Source organism: Falco cherrug, chromosome 2, assembly GCF_023634085.1.
Source record: "Falco cherrug isolate bFalChe1 chromosome 2, bFalChe1.pri, whole genome shotgun sequence".
In the NCBI taxonomy this organism is placed as follows: Eukaryota; Metazoa; Chordata; class Aves; order Falconiformes; family Falconidae; genus Falco; species Falco cherrug.
In genome coordinates, this window is record NC_073698.1 from 86,633,725 (window position 1) to 86,655,915 (window position 22,191).

Below are 22,191 nucleotides of genomic sequence, written 5' to 3' on the forward strand. Positions count from 1 at the left end.
TTCTGTAAATTTCCTCTGTTTGTATTGATCAGAGAAGCATAGCAATAGAGAAAAAAAGTCTTTTTAAAATGGCAATTTCACACAGGCTCCACTTAAAAAAGGAGTGAAGGGAGAAGTACGAACACATTAAAGGTAAATAGGGAGAGATGATGAAATCCCACGGGACTTCAAAACCACTGACAAGATTAAAGTTTTTGAAACTCAGACCTTCCAAAGGTCTAGTCAAACGCGTGAAGCCAAGAGGTATTACACTGTTTCAACAGCTGGCTAATTCATGTGACGGTAGTTTATATTCTTCTGTATCATCTGTAAGGCTTTCTTACAGAGAAACAGATTGACATTTTCAGTTTTTGCTTCATCTTTGAAGTTCTACGTAAAATTTGAATTCTAAATTTTTTCACCTTTGAATAAGACATCAAATTATTAAAATATGTAATTAATTGCTTTTTAATCCTAAATCTCATTAAGTCTGTCACTTTGAAACTGTTACACTTGCACGCTTCCACCATTTTCTCCTTTTTCAAAGTTTGATATATTCCTAGTTTCTATGCCACACACCAGTTTGTTTCAGTTCAGCTCAAGCAGAAAACATCAGCTACCCAAATGCTAAAGGATTACTGTATTCTTAGCCAAAACAGATTACCATCCTCCCCGATTCCTTTAAGAGGGAGCTGTGCAAACTGAGGTTCTTAACTCAACAGATATGAAGCCTTTACATAAACAATTGCACACATACGGCTTTAGGTTCTCATGTTTATGACAGGAATGAATATGTAGGTTTAGGATCAAATATGCTCTAGCTTCTGTAGTAGAGACTTAAATACTCTTGGTTCTGGAAAATTCATTGTTGTATGAAACTAGGAAATACACTGTAAGTATAACATCTTCCTGAATATCCGCTTGCTAGGGAAACTACTAAAAAGTACAGCTTGCAATAGAACAAAGCTGATGAAGGGTTTCAAAGACTATTGATATGCTATATGAAATACATGTATCAATAAACAGTAATTTCATGGATGCAAAGCAAATTGTTCAAACACAGCAAAATATATGCATCTTCCAGCTTTTCTTTCCTTGAATATTTTGAGCTTTCATTCAACATCAGAGACGTCAAGACATTGGTAATGAAAACTTAAAAAACTGAACAGCTCCCAATTGTGAATACTCACCAACTTCCTGTGAAGTCTTAACGATACCTAGATTGTCCCTCAGCCAACGAACAACAGCACCAGCTATTGCAACAGATCCCTGAAGGAAATAAAATTACCACATTAGGAGACAACAACTGGTAGCTTCATGTTCCTTTTTACAAGACTGCAGAGGAGGGGTACCTGCAGCCTCCAATTGCAGGCTTATAGTCACAGCTTAAAGTACTCCCAAGAATGCTCACAAACAAAACACACGTTTCTCAGCAGCTGGAGACTGCCATGTAAAACCAGCAGTCTGTTACACAGGCTCCATGTAGGAAAGGTGCATATTACATGATTTTTTCCATAGGGGGGAGTTACCATGATATTTCCTAAGCATTCTTCTTGTCTCTCTAATTTCGCCCTTCTCCTGAATATATCGTTACAAGGCCCAGAAGCCTCAGTCTTCTTTTTCTGACGAATTAAGATTTTTATGCTTTGATTTAAAAACCCAAGACTGATTACATCTAGATTCTAAATACAGAAGCTCAGACAGAGAGAAAATTTAGGCACTTGCATTTGCCAGAAAAATTGCTGTTGCCTCAGCAAATGGCCCTGAATGGCTCCACCATATCATAGATGGCTCCCATCTCACTTCCAGGTCCAAATGGACTTCTCTACAAGTCCCAAGTCTGCCAGACCAAGCTTCAAGTAAAATGGGAGCAGCATCATATTTTCATTCAAAGCCTTTGCTTGAAGGAGCAGGGGTGTTTTCTACCCACCTATTAGAGTTACAAGACAGGGGTTTGATTAAAAGAAAAGGCTGAATCCACATTTTTTGACTCTTGGGAAAGTGTCTTAACCAGCAAATTATAGAAGATTCTAGCATGGACACAGGAGAAAGGACACTTAATATCTTTTGTGGAAGCCATTTCTTCAGACAGTATCATTAAAGACTTGGAGATGAGGAAGAAGCAAAGTTACACATGCACATGTTTCAGCATGCAGAAATACAAACCACTCTCAAGACAATTCCAGTTCTTGCTTTAAGAACATGGGTTAGAAACAAACGAAACCTCTCACACACTCTCACAAAGTCAAAACCCAAAGTTTGCCAGAACATGGCAAATGCAACATCAACTTTCCTTAGGGAAGGAAAAGGAAATGAAGTCAGCCTCCCACATTCTAGTAAAGTAATATAAACCACAAACTATTCTCCCAATGAAGAAAATCCTGTGTGTTGTCTTTGTGTGTTTCACATGGAAAACAGGCTCCCTACAAAAGCTCAATAGCAGCAGAGAATTCAGTATGTGTGTTTTGAGAATAACTATTAGATCAAGCCCACTAAGCAGCGCAGATGGAAGAATTCTGTCATTCCTGATGAAGCTTTGGTGCCAAGTAGATGTTCAGCTGATCTGTGCTTCAGAAGCAGAGCCTTAGAACAATAGACCCAGAAGTTAAAGTAAAAATACCATTTTCTACAGAATTTGGATGCCCTCAGAGTTGTGTGGAGAACTGAGGAACTAAATTCTGGAATTAAGCACCTAAGTCTTAGTACGTAAAAAAAAAGCTCAATTGTTAGAGGATTCTTGTCCCAGGAATTTGATTCAGATTTTTAAAAGTTAGAAGTAAAATGCATTAGAATGAAATAAAACCCAAAGCATTTCATTATGACTTTTGTTATGAAAGGATAAGTGAAACACTAGTACCTTTTCCCCTCTCTCTTAAACCCAATTTTAGTATAAAAACTTTTTATTTATTTATAACATTTATTAAAGATTTGAAAGACTGTGTAACAGAAAAATGTTTTAGCCATCATGCCCCCAAAATATAAATAATGCAATGTAGAAATACTGTTATTAGATTACATGATACAGATTAGAGATAGGGATAACCAAAACCCCACGTAAGCCTTGAGGCACACAAGCTACAACACAAAGCTATTTTCATTTCCATACAACTGAAGACAATATTAGGATACTAGAAAACAGGAGTAAATGAGAACATGTATCATTACAAAGAGGAAGAAATTATTGGACTTACCTCTAGTGCATAACAAACAGGTTTGTCTCTGCCTAGTTTGTAAGCTATTGTGGTTAGAAGACCATGCTCAGAAAACACAGACTAAATGGGGAAAAGGAAAAGAAGAGGTAAAGCATGAACAAAGGCAGAAAATATTTAAATAAAAATATTCAAATGATAATAAACAAGAGACAAAACCTTCACTGGCAAAAAAATGGAATATGGAAAGTTTAACAAAGTAAATTATCAGTCACTCTAAATAAACACCTAAGATAGAAGCCTCTCATCACTGGTGTTAATTCTTGCTTCCACAAGCTGCCCCAGGTCTCTCCATCCTCCTTATAGCAAAGAATTGAGGATCTTTAGAAGGAGATGTGAATGAGAAGGAAACTAAAGCTTTGCATTATTTATTCAACTAGAACTACAAAGAAATAATGGGAGAATATGAAGGGAAGAAATAAAATAGCCAAGACAAGGAGAAAAGCATATGGTTAAGTAACACAACACTCAGCACTTCTGGGTGCATTTTAGGAACATACACAGGGAAACAGCAAGAAACTTGCTATGAAAAGTTATTTTTTGGAAACTTAAGGAGCTAGGAAATGGAGTCTTACTGAAACACCTTGAACAAATTATTACTTTCTATTCTTTCACAGTTCAGTATGAACTTTTCCTTATCTGTAGCAATAGAATTGTTGTTAATAAGTTTAAGAAAGGCTAATATTTTGTTGTACTCAAGAACGTAAATATTAAGATTGTAAAAAAAATTGAACTAAAAAGTGCAACTGACCTTCTGACCTGTATTGCACAGCAAGAAACATCCTGTTCCATACCTAACATGAAAGCAAAGTTAAGTTAAAACTAGGATGTTTAAAGGATAACCTGTTACTGCAATTCATGAATCCATGACTCCTCTGTGGAGAATCAAGGCACCACTTTTTGCCCTTTGAAGGTTATGTTACCATTAACTTGATGATAAAACCACCCTTAAAATTTGATTTAAATGCAACCTGCAGCTGAAAAACCTAGTCCCACACCTCTCGCTCTAGCTGTTTCTTGTATAATACTTGATCAAGGAGCAGATACAGCTGAAGACTAAGTGTGAATTCCTCTTTGGTCACAGTATTTACCTACTTCAATTTAAGCTGATTATGAAAGATACTTTATAAAATAAATATTTCACAATATTAAATTCAAGCTTTTAAAGGGGAAAATGCAAGGAACTTCGTTCCTGTCACAAGGAAAAGGGTTTTCTTTAAACATACTCAGTTCAAAAAGTTCTAAAAATGGTATGTTTCTCATTCAAAGACCACATCACATGTATGTGTGCAAACACACACGTAAGGGCACAGTTTAATAAAAGCAGTACAAAATACTTATAATTCATTCTTATTCTAAGAAAGTATGAGTTCCCTACCTTTTTAATACCCTGAAAATTAATAGCTCAAAATAGTCCCGAGATAGTCTTCAGTTAAATTTGAGAGAAAAAGGCTAAAGCAGTTACACATATAAGTTTAAAAAAATCTCACTTTTACCATTTGGTTTAGCTTGTTTTATTTCAAAAGGTCCCTTGTGGTATAAGAGTATTTCTTACAAAAATTAACTGTGATAATATTACTTAGAACCATGTTTGTTCTACTAAAATAAAAGGCCACTAACTATTAAATTTGTGTAGAAATGCAAAAGATAAAGTGAAGGTTAATTAGCAACAAGTATATATTAATGTGTAATTAACTCTGTGAAAGTCCCATACTGTGCATGTACCTACATGCTTAGTTAAGCACATGGTGGTAAATGGAACAGTAAGTCATTTAAGCAGAGAGCTTTTCCTCAAATGAATGTTTGATTACACCAGTTGCCTGATTTAACTGATCAGCTATTTTAAACAAGGGACACTAAGAGACTGAGAAACAGAAAAAAAAAAGAGTAGAATTCTCCACACTGAGCTAGACACAGAAGCAAAACTAGGCACTGCAACTGAAGTGAACCTTTCCCATCTACAATTCTGTGGGTTTTTATCATTCAAGTCTATGCAATCTAACACACATTTCCTGTATTTGTTTAACTTTAGGTCACAATTTAAATGAAACTGCAACTGTTTTAATCTGTGTTTCAGAGATTTTTAAAATGAAAAATCCGTCACAGAGATCTTTCCTTACAGTGACTTTGTTCCAAAGTATACCTCACAAACCATGTAACTTTAGTAACTTCAATACTTTATATGAAAGTCAGGACACTGTTTACTTTGTAGGTCCACACAGTCAAAAGTTAGAGCTGTAGTTATGTGGTAACTACAAAAGCATTTGGCAGTTAGCTTGAAAGAGAATATAATACTAAATTCAAAACAGAACAGTGTGTTTACCTTACAACTTTCATAATAACTTACGTATTTTTTGCCTGCCCATTTTGAAAACACATTTGCCCAACAAGAGCAGCAGACTGGTCACCCAAGCACTGAAAAGGGAGATTTTTATTTTAGCAAATGGGTGCACATGAATCATATGCATGAAAAAGGAACATGAACAGACACATTTAACTATAACTAATCTGTTAGCAACACACAGGTAACTGAAAGTGAGGAAAAGTCTATAGAGAGAACCTGTACTTTTTACTGCTGTTCCCCTTTGTAAGAACTGCCAGTAAAATGTGTCATGCTACTTAGGTGAACAATTTAAAGAACTCCAAACAAACATTTACTATCTCTATGGATATTGTATTGGAAAAAGCTGAGAATCTGCCCAACACTTCCGGATTTTGTACATACTGAACTCTTTTTATATATAAAGCAGAGCTTGCTTCCATTTTGTAACATTACTCATTTACTTAGAGATCCTAAGTTTCCAACACACTACAATAAGCACTACACATATGCAATAAAGCTGTCAGACCTTAACTTAATAATGAAGAATCTAGTCAATTAATAATTCAACTTCAAAAGTTTACTTCGTGAACCTCAATTTGTAGCAGGATTCACCCATGTAAAAGCTTTTCCCACTGTTCATGCATTATCAAGTTCTCATGACAGAATCAGAGTTGAAGTAGGACTTACCCCGGAAATTGGTACACCTGTCAAAGCTCCAGATTTCTGATTTGCAAGAAGAGAAAGAAAAGCTCCAAATTAGCTTTCCATGACTACAATTTAAGGCAATGAAAAAGAAGCTAAACTTATAATGCTCAAAGGAAAACAAGCATCACAAAAGCAACATGGTTCAGTTGAGGTGTACGCTGGACTTCAGCTTAAAGCAGCTTATGCCTAAACTACTAAAAAATAGCAGGAAACTTACAGGTGTACTTTATGTCACCTCAGCAGTTCTCAACATAAATTTTGATTAAATCATAGTGCACAGAATATTAGGTTCAGTGTAATCTGTGCAGTCAGTGTAAAGCATGAAAAGCAAAAGTGCAAAATGGTGAAGTGACTAGAAAAAAGGTGAGAGTGACGACACAATAAGCAAAGACAGATGCCTCATTTTTAAGATACAGCATTTTAAGTCTCATGTAGTGTTTCAGTTGCAACAGGTATCGTAAGAAATTTACACTTCTTTAAGTTGTTTCTTTGTGCAATTGTGAAAATGCATTTTCAGTGAAGCCATGCAAATGCATTTCTGATTTGAATACTTTTTTCTTTAACACTCATTTTAATTAACTGGATTTAAGGTAATTCAATTTATAAATGCATGGATTTTGTGTTTCACTATAATTGAATGAATATTTGTAGACAGAATGGCCTGATTTTCTCATTTATAAAATGAAACAGCTAATGTTTACTAGCCAGTAGCTGGTTTTTTTCACTTCACTATAAAAAGAAATACTCAACAGCTTGCAAATTAAGGCAAACACATACATCAAGATTACATTTTAGAAACACCTTTGGCATGAACTCTAATTGTAGTATCTCGTATTTGGAAATGTCCACTCAATTTATCAGTCTAGAAAGTGTGCTTTTGCTAATCCTTAAACCAATGGAAATGTACAGCATCTGAACAGAATGGGTAAGATATAGGTGGTCAGCCTAATGGAAGCCTCTTACTCACCAGGCTAGGACAGATTTTCTACAGCCAGCAAAACGAAGAAAAAGAAAAGGATAGGGGAAGAGAAACAGAAGTTGATTTAAAGCGACCAGCTATTCTGTTTCAGTTGCTAGGTAGTGTCTTTTTCCATTTACCTCACTCATTCAGCTTAATACAACTCACTCTCATCCGACCAGCACATTAATGAAAGTCAGCAATGACTTTCACAATGAGTGGCATCTCCATTAACAGAACAGCAAAAATACTTACATTTCAGGCAAGTTAAGCTACATTTTAAATAAAAATCACATAACTTGTCTTAATCACAAAATGCCTGTGTGTTCTTAGTAAACAGAGCAAACTATGAGGGAAAAGAATGCAAAATTACAACATCCAGTTTATCTGATTCTGAAGCTAATAAATTAGATGCCACTGTATCAGAAAAGTTGGTACTGCATCAAAGTAAACTTGAAACCTCAGCCTCATGACAACAATTAATGATTTAGTCCTAAGTAATATTCACAGTTGCACTGGGAGCAATGTGATTAAAAAGACATCACAATTATTCCAAAATATTTTTTTTTACTGAGTGTTATGGAAATATACAGGGCAAGAGAAATGTATTTTTCAAAAAGCAGGCAATCTACGGTGTCACTTATGATTTTCCATTTCACAGAAACTGACTGATCTTGCCTTCAGTTATTTGGAAATAAGACATTACACATCTTGTCCAGTCTTCTTAGATCATGAAGACTTCCACAGCGACTTTCATCTCTTCTTTTCAGTTGTACAAGAAGTAAAGAAGTAACAGCCGTCTCAATCTTTTTATCTACTGATTATACATTGCATTCTGATGGGTAGTTTCTAAATCAGTAAGTGACTGTAATAAAAATCAAATTTTTATCCTTATCAAAAACCTCTCCCATCTTTTTTGTGTGTTTGACACTTAAAAGAGAAAACAACAAATATTCAACTTCATATAATATTACACAACAGTAGATAATGACATACTAAACATAAGTAAAAATATATTGGTCTAAAAAAAGCTGTTAGTCTTAATCTATGGCAATTCTGTCAAATCTATATTGGTATAGTTACATTTTTACAAGATTAACTTCATACATACACAAGTAAACATACCATCAGGCCATAAATCTCAGAGGAGCTTCGTACTTTTGGGAGTATTTCCATAGGAATGTCAAAGAACCTGAACACAATACAAAATAATATATATGGTCAGTGCTAAATCAGAAAGCATTTCGCTTTTGTTTTCTTAAATAAGTTTAAGCTATAAAGAAAAAAAACACTATAAAAGGAACTTTCGATTTCTATGGTTTAATCCATCACTGTGTTCTTCCACTTTTTACAGTACATGACACTGAATTATGGAGTAAAGCATTTGAGTATTTTGAAGACATATCCAACTCTTCTACGTGGGAAGTCATTCCTCTTCCAACAATATCTTTATAATAATTGTTGCTAATAAATTTAAACTTAAAATAGAGACACTGTCATTGTAACTGTCTTACAAATTTGGTTAAGGAATAAAGAAAGTATTAACTACCACCGTTTCCATGAACCAGTCTTCCAGCTACAGAACAAATCTGCTACTTTTAATTAATCTAGACAGCTGTAATTTGGACATCTGGAGAGCAATGAATCTTAATTACCAATGGTAACAGTAAATAGAACAGTAATTGCTGATTGAAGTCTAGGTAAAAGATTCTTGCTATTAAATGCTTTCTTCACACATAATGTATAGAATCCATTTAAATAACAGTATTACTGAAAAACTGAGCTTACTGGCAGAGCTCAGGATCCCATTCCAAGGAATGAATGTTGAACAACATTGTTCTACTGGCATTGGTTACGTCTGTACAGTGAACGCCTCCATTCTTTCCACCTGTCAAACTCTGAACAAAAAAAAAAATATTATTTGCCAAGAAAAGATACAGGTTTACTTCAACAAATTACAAAAAAATTTTCTAAATTCACAAAGTTTTGAGCTTGGGAGTGAGAACTCTGACATTTCTACAACTAAAGAGGAAGACCTGTTAATAATGGGAAAAAGGCATGAAACAGAAAATAAAGGTACAACATGGATTCTTTTATTGCGAAGGTGGCTAAGACACCTTTCTAAAGCCCAAGATTTTTCCAAAGCATGAGCAAAATTTTACAGCAACCTATTAATGGTAAACTACACATAAGCATAAAAAAAATACAGTGATACAGGGTCAATGAAAGTTCATCTTGTAAGGAATTTTAATGGAATTTCTTTAGTTCCTTGTACTCGCATCACTGTGTGATCAGGAGGCATCATGGGTCACACAGTACTTTGCACAGAAATTTGCAGGATATGGCCATTCATTTTAAAAAGAGTGATAATAAACTCACAAATACATACCCATATAAGCCATGAATCGATAGTGCCAAACATAGCTCTTCCATCATCAACTGCTTGCTTAATCTCCTCCACATTATCCAAAAGCCACCGAAGTTTCACTGCACTAAAATAAGTGCTAAGTGGAAGACCAGTCCTAAACTGTAAAATAAATTTTAAAAAAAGTAATTAAACACTATTAAAGTATCTTTTCCATGAATACTGTAGTTATACATATAAAAATGGTCATAGTAAGTAAAAAAACGCAGACACAAAACTCAGAGAAATTACACAATCTTATTTAAATAAGTACTAAGCACACAATACACAAGTCTGAAAATACCAAAACCATTAATGGACAAAGATCAAAGCTGATGTAACTGCAGTTCAATGACCATTTATGTGGAAATAGCTGTTTGCAGAAGTCCTGTCTTATCTAGGTTATCTCTGTAGGACTAGACAGCAAGGGTCAACAACGAAAATGAGCAGCATGACACAGGAAAGATGGAATTTGTATTCCACTAGAACTGAAAAATCAAGTAAGTTTATATGCTTTTTGACATCCATTTCCTGTCTATAAGAAAATATATATAATATATAAAATATATAATATTTATCCAGTCAATCAAGGAAAATAGAAATCAAAGAATTACGACACCTTTTTGCAAGCAATTACTTTCCAAATTGTTATATATGCCCATATTAAAAAAAGAAGTAATTTGCTCTTTATAAACTATCTTCCCAATTCTCAGAATGCTTACAATTAATTTCAATATTAAGATGAGAATAGGCATAAGATGAGAAAGGGTAAAAAAATTCACATCAATGAATTATTTTCCAAGTAGTTTTTTTTCTACTTGCTCTTGATTTTTGTGTGTGATCTTTACCTCTCATTGGATAGGTAGCACATGATTAAGTCTCACTAACGATTACTGGTTTAACTTCTCCAGTGAGATAAGTAAGGAGTGTTAACCACTTATTTTGAGGAAAATAAACATTTTGCAGCCTCAGATTGGTGTGTAGCATTAAGCAAATTTTTTATTATTTGACAAGGTAAGAAAGGACTAGAAGCTACAACTGACTTACTTTGTTTTGGGGAATTTTAAGCACGCATCTCCAGAACATTAGAGTTCAGATACTATTTAAATGCTTTGCAAAATCTCTTACCTTAAAAAAGGCTTTATTTTTCCCTGGAATTCTTTTAAGAAGCCGTTCAACTGTTGACTGGGTTCTAAGGTCAAGCCACACTAAAACCACAAATAATTAAGTGATCAACTAATTTAATACACAAAAAGTAACATGTAGAAGCTGCTTCTACAAAACTAGAGCTCTTGTCAGTAAATTCCTGTCTTTATTTTTAGCTTTTCATGTAGCTGAAAGAATATTGTATTGCCTTTGTATTTTAAATGCACTGTTGTAAAAATTAAAAATGGTTAGATAAACTGATTTAGAAGAACAAATGGTATGAAAAATCAAACAGGATTTTCCACATAACAGGATATATACTTTTCTCAATCACAGCATAAGCAAAATACTACTTCGTTTACAGTGGATGACTGTCATTAAACTAAGAGGTTAAAACAAATAGCAGGTTGATTATTTACTATTCCTATGAAAACTTTGAACTCAAGTGCTATGTCAGAGTTATCAAGGTACAAGCAGGCTTAAGATAAAGCTGTTAACATATATTTGAATATAGAAGAGTCCTGATTTTTCAGTGATACTAAGCTAAACTAAATCTGGCACTTGACATGACTTATAAGAGTAAATCTATGCAATTACCATTTCTCAGCTGACATGATCTGAAAAGCTAAGTTAGGTTAAAAATTAAGATCCAAAACAATATTTAAACCTACTGGAAATGCTTTTCCTTTAAAGTTAAATCAAAAGCATCCTGAAAATTTAGTAGGCTTTTTAATTTAGGAGGAAGTGATTGGGGTGCAAGTAAAAGCTTCATTACATGTCAGGGATGTACAAAACCCCTCAGGAACGGTTTTTTTTATTAAAAGCCATTAAGTGATTTATTAAGCAATAATTTTAACAGAGTAGGTTTTTCTTAGTTGCACTGGTATATATAAACACAGAGCTTATGACACAGGTATCAAAAAATCAAGGAAGTGAAGAGGCAAGGCCACAGTGAGATCTGCACAGAAAACTAGGAAAGCATTTTTCTACAACATGCTCATTTTATGATTTTACATATTCAGAAAGCATAGTAGTTACCAATAGCATTATAAAGAGGTTCTCCAGTTGTCTTGTCCCAAACCACTGTTGTTTCTCTCTGATTGCTGACTCCAATGGCTTCAGGACAAAATAGAAAGAAGTATCCTTTTCAGAAGGTTTGTTTTCCCCTTTTGGGGAGTGAGGGAGGGAAAGGAGAGGTGGAAAGGAGGGAGGAACAGGTAAGGAGAAGAGGAAAGTAAATGGGAAATAAAAAGATTCCAACTTTTTCATGCTACAATTTAGAAATGCTACTTCTAAAAGCTCATCATTCAACATTTGCTGCTTAACTTAGGTGCTCTAAATCTTTTTTTTTTTGCTACAAATTGAGACAACACAAGCACCGACAGGGAAACTAGCTTTTCCCAATAAATCCCAATTTAAATTTCAGAATCTCTTAATTCATCACTTGTCTCTGTGATTTTGCAAGATTAGATTAAGTCTACTTTGTAGATTCTGCATTGCTAATCTACACAAAGGATTTGCTTTCACATTGCTTCAACCAAACTGCTCTCAATGCCAATTTAGCTTTTCTCTGAGGTCAGCACATGCTGCCACCTTTCTATTTATTGACTTAAAAACTAGAGAATTTGACTTGCTCAACCATGAGTATGTTAAAGCCCTCAGTTACCCTTAAGTAAGGAATACCTCTTATGTTAGTGATGTCTATGTTCAGTTGTTGCAGTTTCTCACAGGTCCTCTCCACACATTCATGGACAGACTTTAGTATTTCCTTTGGATCTTGTTCCACCCACCTTTAACAAAAAGTAAACACCAGTTAATAAAAAGACAAAAAATTACATTTAGGGGGAAAAAAAGAAATTATACTCTGAAAAAACAGCTAAGCATTTTGACACAAACATTAACTACAAAGTATGTTTTACATATCTGGAAATTGTGCAATGAACTTCAAACCCTTTTAAAAGAGTAAGTTGTATTTTCACAACAAAACCATCTGCAGAAAACAAAGAATTTTGCTTTGTTTTATTCTATACTTCTGCTTTGGCAGCAAATGGCAGGTCAGTTAAGAACAAACAAAAAAAAAAAACACCTCAGAGAACAAACTAATCAATTTCTATGGACTAAACTGAAGACTACGATTAAACTGTAAAAATGTCCAGCTTTACCACTTTAAAAAAGACTTTAAGTCTCATTTAAACTTTAAAGTTTAAATTTTAAATGTGTTAATGAGTGGTCAGAGTAAAATGCTAAGTATTTTTAGTTTACTTAAATCAGAGCACATGCCAGACACCCAATGTGAGTTTTTTATGCTTTTATGTGAGTTTTCCGACTACAGTCTTTTATAGCAGATACTATGTTCTTAATGATTATTAATCAACTTCACTTTTGATCATTCATAGATAAATATACATAAGCTTTACCAATAAGTACGCAAATTAAAAACCACCGAAAATTCATACCCTTCTTTAGGGAATTTCTGCTGTATCTCAACTTGATGGTGACTCAAGAGCTCTGCTGTTTTTGCATTAAAAACCTGCAAATAAATTACATGACAGGATTTCCTATGAACACAGAAGTTTAAACAACAATAAATGAACATTTATTATTTTGAATAAATACAGTGCTGTGATAATTGATAGTAATTGTCTATTATCAACCCAAATATCCATATAACCTGGGTTCAGATAGATGATTTTTGTAATTAAGGTAAGCAAAGAATATTTTAGTAAGCTTTGCTGTCCATTATAACTGCTGTTTTTTCTTGATGGATTGGGAAAGAACCATATTTTTTTCTTGTAGAGGTTGTGGAAATTAAACTGATGATGCATTTTAGAACACACCTCCCAGTAAAACACCCACTGCTAGTCATAATAACATTTCTTTAGTTTCTGCACTGATACTCCAATGCCAGAACTATGCCTTTTCTTGGGTTAGCTCACATTTAGGAAGAGTGATTTTAAGAGACAGACAATCACATGTAGTTTCAAAATGACAAAGGGGACCAAACTGAAGAAAGAAAAAGCACCTAGGCAGAATCCAGTTTATTTCAAAACAAACTACAAATACAGAGCTTGTGAACTATCTGACAATAAAAGAATGTCACTGCAGCAACACAATACATTAAAAAAGAAGAAAATGCAGAAGTGACTTAGATTTGAATACATTGCAATAAAAAACAGCAGAGAATCCTGAGGACTATACTAATGGCTGTTCTTAAGGCATCACAAGTTAGAGGCTCTGCCTTGCAGTAAAAGCTCAGCTAGAATACACAACAGTCTTAATTAACCATCAGTGGCCTGTTTCCAAAAGTAATCTACTGTGGCCAAGCTAAGATGACACCCAATAAAACATCCAACTTCATTGTACCATGAGTAAACCAGCATAACTGACTGGGCAATGATGAAGTTCCTGTGAGAACAGCTCTTGCTCACTAGCATCATGCAGAATCTTTTGAAGAACACTCAGGGACCTAGAAAGTAAAATCTAACAGCAGCTTCAGGTGAACTGCAAAACATGCCAGTGGCACACCATCCTGTCTTTTTTTATGGCAAGCAGAGGAGGGTTGGCTTTAGAAACCACTCGTGCTAAGGTACAAAACTCAGTTATACCCATCCACTCTGTGGGATATAACTGAAGTTTTTCTAGACTTCCTTGGTAATGCTCTCCTCTCATTCCACAAATTCTAAGACTTTCTCTTAAAGCTTTTAATCCATAAACTCTTGATTTCATTTAGATAGTACAGTTTACTCTGAAACTATTAGAACAATTCTGACAAAGTGCAGATGAAAGTTCCAATTCTCCAGTTTCTTTGAAACTTTAAAGTGTTATCTTTAGAGTGAAACTTTGATGACTAGAAACATTCTATATATATATATTAGAATCATAGAATAATTCAGGCTGAAAGGGACCTTGAGAGATCTCTAGTACAACCTCCTGCTCAAAGCAGGGTCAGCTGTGAGATTAGACCAGGTTGCTCAAGGATTTTTTCTAGGCAGGTATTGAAAACCTCCAAGGATGGAAAGACTACAACCTCTCTGGAAAATACTAGAAGTTATTTTTTCCCCTCCACTGCCAAAAAGACAAGTTTTTAAAAGGTACTAGTTTGTCCTTTTCTGTTGTCAGTTGGAAAGATTAGATAGAAAAAGCACCACTATTCTTTTTACCATATTTACTTGTACAAATTTAATCTACACCTCAGGCTTGACATGAAGATATCCTAACAAAAGGGTAAGCTCTGTCAGTACTTAGATGTTTGGAAGGAATTAGTATAATGGGATACAGGTCTTAAAACACTGTGCAACATAGTTAGTAGGAGAGATAAGGTTTTGCATGTACGCAGAAAAATTTTTTACTTGAAACTGCTTTTCTGCCTAAAGCATAGTAACATTTACTAAGTTTTTATAATAAAGATAGCAGAAGACTTTTTATTGAACCTGTATGTATCTGCTCTACTAGCAATGTCAAATATCGTTCAGTAATCATTCACCATTAATCATTCAGTATTCCTTGAAACAGAAGGCAGTACATAAAGATTCCTACTGTTAGCAGGAAATAAATACAGATTCAATTAGACAAGGTCATTCATTGAACCTGGAGTGTGTGGCCTGCTCTAAAATAAAAATAAATATATATATATTTACATATATAAATATAAAAATAGAATAAAATAAAAAAAAGGTGAAGCTCTAGCACAGCAAAATGTTTTGCTTCCTTCTAAACAAGCTGCTCAAATAGCAATAAATTATCAACTGAAGCAATAACACTATAAATGCATAATTTTTTTCATGCCCATCGAGAAGAACTAGGTAAACATGCTTTCCTAATCCATCAGGAACAAAACTGCAAGCTTCTGACATCCTCAACAAAAGCATCAGACATTCCCTGTACCTCAAAGCAAGGGATTAAAACCTTTCACTGGGAACAATACCATGTTCTACACTGATAAACAGAATTCTGATACACAAAAGAATGCCAAACATAAATGAGTCATTACAATTAAACCTAGAAGACGATAAACAAAGTAGGGAATAAATAGAATGCGACCTGCCCTCCTTCCCTGCCCAAGTCCCCGTCCCCTGCCTGCCCCCCCTCTAAAAAAAAAACAACAACCGACAACAAACCAACCATAGCCCTGATGCCAAAAAAAAACCAACCCTAAACAATTGTTTCTCTCTGACAGTGGTAAGAGAGATAAAGAGGTGACAATGGGTAATTCAGGTAAGGTCAATACATTCCTGTTGAAACAAGTTTGAGGTGTATTTCTGTCAGTGCTTTCTTTCCTTTCATATCCATTAAGAACTGGTTCCAGTTTATGGTACTGATCTCTCACTTTTTGTAGGGGGGATGGAAGTCAAAGTCAGTTTTGCCCTCATTTTATGAGCAGTACTCACAAAATAATTGCCTAGGTTATTCGGACATGCAGAGCTATCCGCAAAGACTGAAAACCACCAGATATGTACTGAATTCTTGGGTGACAGATTAAAGACAATAAATAAAAAACATCCTCCTTCCACTCCCAACAAATTATCATACAAAGAATTAGAGCTTGAGCATTGAATCTCAAGAGTGAAGGAGAGAAGAAAGACCTATTTAGCTATGCTGTCCGTAAGCAAGCACACAAGCACTGGGCTGATCACTGAATTTGAGCTCTTTATAGGGTCTCTAGTGTAACACACGACATCATATGAAGGGGTGCAAACAGTTGCACGGTATTACACCAAGTCTTTATGACCTTAGTGGAAAAGAATTCAGATCAATCAGCTGTAACAATTTTCAAAGAATGAAAAGAAATAAGACAAACAGAAACATGAGGCTCAGGGAAGTGATGCAAGAAGCTGCACAGCTGAAATTACAATAATGAAGACAGATTTTAGAAGTAACTTTCCATGCTTTGCCAGGTAACTGCCTGCAGAAATGCTACTTCTGTTAGTTTATGCTATACTTTCATGAGCTCCTGTTAAGCTAGAAATGTTACAGCTTTGCAGGCAAGCAAGCTCAGAGCTGGAGTTCTGAAAACGCACTGAAATCAACCCAGCTGGGGGAAGGATGACAGACAAACGTAACTCCACCTTTAGCATTTAACTAGAATTATCAGGCAATCAGAATTTGTGTACGTACGTACAGTTTAACAAGTCTCCTAGAAATTATCTTGCTTGGAAGGCTCCTAATGAACACACCTCCCTCCCCCCCTCAAGGAGGCGCTTATGATTATGGGAATAAAAAGTAAAAATTGCAATACATTTTAAGTGATAAAAACTAAGACTTAGGGAAAAACTGAAGTATTTGAAATATTTTCAACCCTTCTTGTTAACTATACAATCAAGTTTTGCTTTTTCCCAAAAGGTCATGTTACCTCAGTAGAAGAGTGAAATAGATTCCCCTCTGAAGGGTAAGCTCAATGGGTACACCAATTTTTTCCTTATCTAAACCCAGGTTTTGTTTCCTGAAAAGAATGCTTACAGTGTGATATAGCTTTATTGGGATGCTTCTTTGGGAAATGAAGGAAGAAACACTCCACTCAGGTGGAAAAAAAATTGTCTGTGGCTGACTGACAAACCTAGGACCTGAAGTTCTGTACATGTATGTGTACACTGTATGTGTACTTTCGATTCTTGCTGTTCCTGGATAGAATGCCAGAAAGACTTCAACCCGCAAATAGCTTTCAAGAGATCAGGCAGTGGCTCAGCCAGCCATTAGCTTCTGATCCCAAGACTTTTAGCAAAAGAAGTTAACAGTGGATTTTTATGATAGGATTCTTGAAAAAAATAAAATCAAACACAAGAGAAGCACGTATTTGATGAAAATATTTGGCCAAATATCTAGACCAGAATTTATTCACGTGGGTACACTTGTTTAGCCTACTCAATTTATTTTCCTGCTTGATATCTTACAGAAAATGAGCCTTAGGCAATTGGACTGGTACTCAAAGCACTGCACTCTCCCTGGTAACTCTGAATCTGTTATCCAGGTTCAACCTAACTTTACAGGAAAGCTGAGATCTCAAAAATAATTACAGCTTATTTTGCAAAAGCAAGTAGCTTAGCAAAGATCCAAATTAAGGTTTCCAGAGGGTAAAACCACAGCACAAGCTAAAACTGTATGTGTATTGTGTGTGAGAGGCAAGGATAAATGAGGAGTGACAGTAACAGAAATGTACCTACATTCTGGTGCTTCTTTATCATCTATCTGTGTTCGTACAGTCTCGTTCACGTAAGCAAGAGAATCTCTCAAAACTTGTGTCTATATATAGCATAATTATTTCTAAAAGGAATCTCTGGAGGTTGTCTAGGCCAACTCACTGCTCAGGTAAGCTTAAATTTAAAGTCAGACCAGTTTGGTCAAGGCCTTTTCTCATCCAGGTGTTGAGTATCTGCAAGGATGGAAATTCCACAGGCTTTCTGCACCCCTGATCCGGAGCCCCTCATAAGTCAAAATTTTTTTCTTTACATCTGTTTGAAACTTCACTTGCTGCAACTTCTGTTCACTGTATGTTGCCTTTTTCTGTGCATGTCTGAGAAAAGGTTGGCTCTGTATTCTCTACAGACTGTGGTTAGACAGCTGAAGACACTGCCTTAGACTCCCCTATGAAGAAACAACCCCTGATCTCCCAAGTTCTCCTCGTGTGCCTTGTGCTACAGCACAGTGATCATGTTAGTGACCATTTGTTGGACAAACCCCAGTTCTTCCGATTCTCTCTTCCTCTGGGGAGGCCAAAACCAGCCACAGCGTTCCAGATGCTGCCTCTTACGTGCCATGCAGATGGCAATAATCACTTTTGTTGATCTGCAGTCTGTACTTTTCTTCACGTGGTTAATCTTCACCACAAGGACGCGCTGCTCACTTATATTAAACTTGCTGTCCAGCAGGCATCTGGGTCCTTTTCCAACAAGCTGCTTCTTAGCATTCTGTCCCAAGCGCCAAACTTTGTTGAACTTCATGAAGCTTCTGCCAGGCCCCTTCTCCAACTGGAATTCCAGTCAACTGCTTCTTCTGGTCTGTAGTCACCTGTAAACTTGAAAGGGCATTCCAACCCATCCCCCAGGTGGTTGATGAAAATACTATAGTATATCAGCCCTTTTACAAGTGGAACACCACTTGTAAATTGGCCACCTGTAACTGTAAGTTTAGACTGAACTGTTGACACCACCCTTTGGCCGCAAAGGAGAAGCCAGTTTTTCACCCAGACATCTTTAACCCAGTAAGTCTTCCATCTTAAAAAACTAGGTAACCGTTGCACTGTACTACTGAACAGACATGTGCAAAGTAACCAACACTTTGATTCTGACTGGTGACTTGGTGAAGATTAAAATTGTTGGAAGCCCTGAAGAAAAAAAATGTAGAGAGATCAATGAGAAAGGTATGCAAAACAACTAAGACAGTAAAAGATGGAGAGATAGTAAGAGAGACAGGGAAACAACTCAGGCAAAAAGAACACCACATCACATTTTGGCTTAAAATAATTCAAAGCAAAAATCTCCCTTCTAACTGTAGCAATCTCTTTCCAGCACAGAATTCTCCAGATATATGTGCTATTATCTGTGTAATTGATGCAACTTGTAGTAGATTCCTGCACACTTTGCCCTTTTCCTCCCCCCACCCCATGTTCTGATTCAGTTCAGTGATGTACCTTTTTTTCTCAAATCCACATACCTTAATTATCATACTAGTTTGATCAACTGCCAAGTGTAGGCCAGCACTGTATTTTGAAATTAATTAAGAGAAAATGAGATGGATACAAGAAGAACTGAAGAATGACAGACATAATATACTTTTTTAAAAAAATAAGGAAAGAATTATGGCCTCTTATTTATTTGTGTAAGCACCTGAATCCTCAAACAGAGGAAACATATCTCATGTAGACAGAAAAAAACCCTGACTGTATACAAGCCATTGATGAATGCATCTGGTATAAGAAATTCCTTGTCAGAAGAACTTGTAAAAATACCTGTAAAAAGAGCTTGAATATAAATTTAAATCCTTCAGTGTCTCTTTTATTTCTACTAGTCTTATCCTTTTAGGCTAAGAAAAAAGGTAACTTGGTATACACGTAAAGCAGATAGAATTAATCTTCAGGTGTTACAGGGAACTTCTCCAAATGCTTTTCTGAAATGGACTCCTGACTGGCATTCAAGATAGTCCGGTGGTGTCATTTGTCAGTTTGAAGTTTCTCTCCACCCCCAGATCTGGGTTTTGTCATTTGACAATCCCATGAAGGTCGTGATATTGAGTAATAATGGTAACACATGTCAAGAAGATATTCTAGTCTCCTGCTTCATGAAAGAACATTCCACATGGGGGATGCATTAAAAAAAAAAAAAGGAAAGCAAAGGAAAAGGGAAAAGAAAAAAAAAGGAGAAAGAAAAAATGAAAAAGGAGAAAGAAAAAAGGAAAAAAGGGAAAAAAGAAAAACGGGAAAAAAGAAAAAAAAAAGCCAAAACATTTCTCTTCCCAGTTCAACACTGTATATTTGACAACATTTTTTGTATTTAGTCATTATTCCTCTTCCATGATGGAAAACGTCACTGGGATCTAAATCAAATTACCATGACTTACTGACTAGGCGACTGGACATTTGGAGAGATTTGCAAGCAGGAAGTTTACATAGTAAGTTTCATATATAATAACAACATTAGTTACTGTCTACTGCATAATATGGAAATAACTAGATCCTTAAACTAAAAGGCTTTTATATATATCTGATTAACATAGTCATTGCCCCATCCTTAAACAATCTTCCTCTAGCATTTAAACAAGCCCATCTTTAGTCCCGTCACCTGAAGTTGTGTGCAAGTGCACGGGATGCACTGACAATTTGGGATGTAGCCTCCAGAACTGCAGCAGTCATTCCAACAGGCCCAAGTAGGTTTTAGAGGGAAACACAGCAGTCATTGCATTGTCTGAACACTAACTAACCACAGCCACTGAATTCACAGGGATCTGTTCCTCCCGTGCCTGAGCACTGCGCCCACTTGATTCGGTTCAGGGCGAGATATCCGGCAGATTTAAAACACAGCCTGCCCGAAGGAGCAGGATTTTGCAGCCCCCTCAAGCAGCAGCTGCCCTCCGGCTTGCTCTGGGGCCGGACGGGCACTGCCGGTCCTGCCGCCGGGCCCGCTCCCCTTCGTTCTGCGCGGGCCGGGCAGCGCTGCTCGCCCCCCAGCGCGGCGGGAAGGCGACGGGGGTCTGATCGCTGGGGGGACACCGCCGGCCGGCGGCCTCGCCACCCCAGTACCCACCAGCACCCGCCTCTCCGGGCGGCGCGGCAGCCCCGGCCCGCCGCGGGGATGAGGGATGCCGGCCCAAGGCAGCAGCCGGGGCAGCGGTAGCACGGCCCTGCGCGGCCCGCCCCCCTGCCCTTCCCCAAGGGCACAGCAGAGGCCAGAGGGACCCCGCGAGGATGCAGGAGAGGGAAGGAGCGGGCGCAGCGGCTCCCTCAGGCCGCGGGGCCGCCGCCCGTCCCTGCGCGCCGCAGCGCCAGAGGCCACCCCAAGCCCCAAGATGTGCTCACCAGGAAGCGAGTGGAGCTGGTGCCCTGATCGATGGAGCCCACCAGCGGCCCCAGCACCATTCGGTCCGACGCGGCCATGACCCCGCTTAGCCGCCCGCCGGGTCCCCTCAGCGATCCCGCAGCGATCCCTCAGCGAGCGGCTAACGGCCGCGCTGACACTGCCCCGGCCGCTCGCGGCCAGCGGCTCGTGGCTGCCGGGTGAAGCCGGCGGGGGGGCGGGGCAGGCGGGCAGGCGGGGCGGGGGGCGCTGCCGCGCGCATTGTCAGCCCGCAGCCAACCAGCGCTCGGGGCGCGGCGGGGCGGAGGGGCGGGGGCGGGGCCGGGAGGCGCAGGAAGTGGGCCAGCGGCGGGGGCGCGGCGGGGGGGTCACGTGGTGGGTGGTGCACAGCACGCCCCCCGCCCCGCCCCGCCCCGCCCCCGCCCCCGCCCCCCCCCCCCGCCCGCCGGAGAGCCGCTGGCATGAGGGAAGCTGTCGGCCTGAGGGGGGGCGCGGGAAACCTGAGGTGTTTCCTGGGGGAGGCGTGTGTCGCTTCGGGGCGAGGGTCTTCGGAGGGCTGTGCGGGACTCCGGAGGGAGTCTGCTGGACGAGATTTCGAGGCACCAGTCTGGGGTCATCTGTGTCCTGCGGCGGCGTTCCCCGGAGCGAAACCTGTTTCGCTTGTAATCGAGGAGAGCGGAAAGAAACCCCTCGAGGGCCCGGCCGGCTTTCCCGGTGCGGCCGGCGGCGAGGCGGGATCCAGCCGCGAAGGGTGCGCGCTCGGAAGGCGCCAAGCCGAGATGTGCTCTGGAGACTTTTTTGTTCAGAGCGAATATTGCCGATAAGGCGTTCAAAACTGAGTCACTATAGCTATGATATTGGCTGAAAAATGTTAGCGGCCCCAAAAGAGGCTTGTTGCAGCTCTCAATGCTTTACCCCGTGTCAAGCAGAAATACTCATTAAATTTAAAACTGGGATTTTCCTTA

General features: G+C 37.9%; 1 protein-coding gene across 2 annotated transcripts in view; it reads right to left on the minus strand.

Annotated features, from left to right (window-relative positions):
- The window catches only part of GK (glycerol kinase), a 36,787-nt gene extending 15,337 nt beyond the window's left edge, over positions 1 to 21,450 (minus strand). For both annotated transcript variants that reach the window (XM_055701583.1, XM_055701582.1), the window contains exons 1-13: positions 21,229 to 21,450; positions 13,181 to 13,254; positions 12,408 to 12,514; positions 11,763 to 11,840; positions 10,707 to 10,786; positions 9,564 to 9,701; positions 8,963 to 9,072; positions 8,300 to 8,366; positions 6,199 to 6,234; positions 5,536 to 5,603; positions 3,940 to 3,982; positions 3,171 to 3,251; positions 1,170 to 1,248 (exon numbers count right to left, since the gene is read on the minus strand). In XM_055701583.1, the coding sequence (XP_055557558.1) occupies positions 1,170 to 1,248; positions 3,171 to 3,251; positions 3,940 to 3,982; positions 5,536 to 5,603; positions 6,199 to 6,234; positions 8,300 to 8,366; positions 8,963 to 9,072; positions 9,564 to 9,701; positions 10,707 to 10,786; positions 11,763 to 11,840; positions 12,408 to 12,514; positions 13,181 to 13,254; positions 21,229 to 21,306 (1,039 nt within the window). In that variant the 5' untranslated portion in view covers positions 21,307 to 21,450. The remainder of the gene's footprint in view (positions 1 to 1,169; positions 1,249 to 3,170; positions 3,252 to 3,939; positions 3,983 to 5,535; positions 5,604 to 6,198; positions 6,235 to 8,299; positions 8,367 to 8,962; positions 9,073 to 9,563; positions 9,702 to 10,706; positions 10,787 to 11,762; positions 11,841 to 12,407; positions 12,515 to 13,180; positions 13,255 to 21,228) is intronic.
- Positions 21,451 to 22,191: the final 741 nt, after the last annotated feature.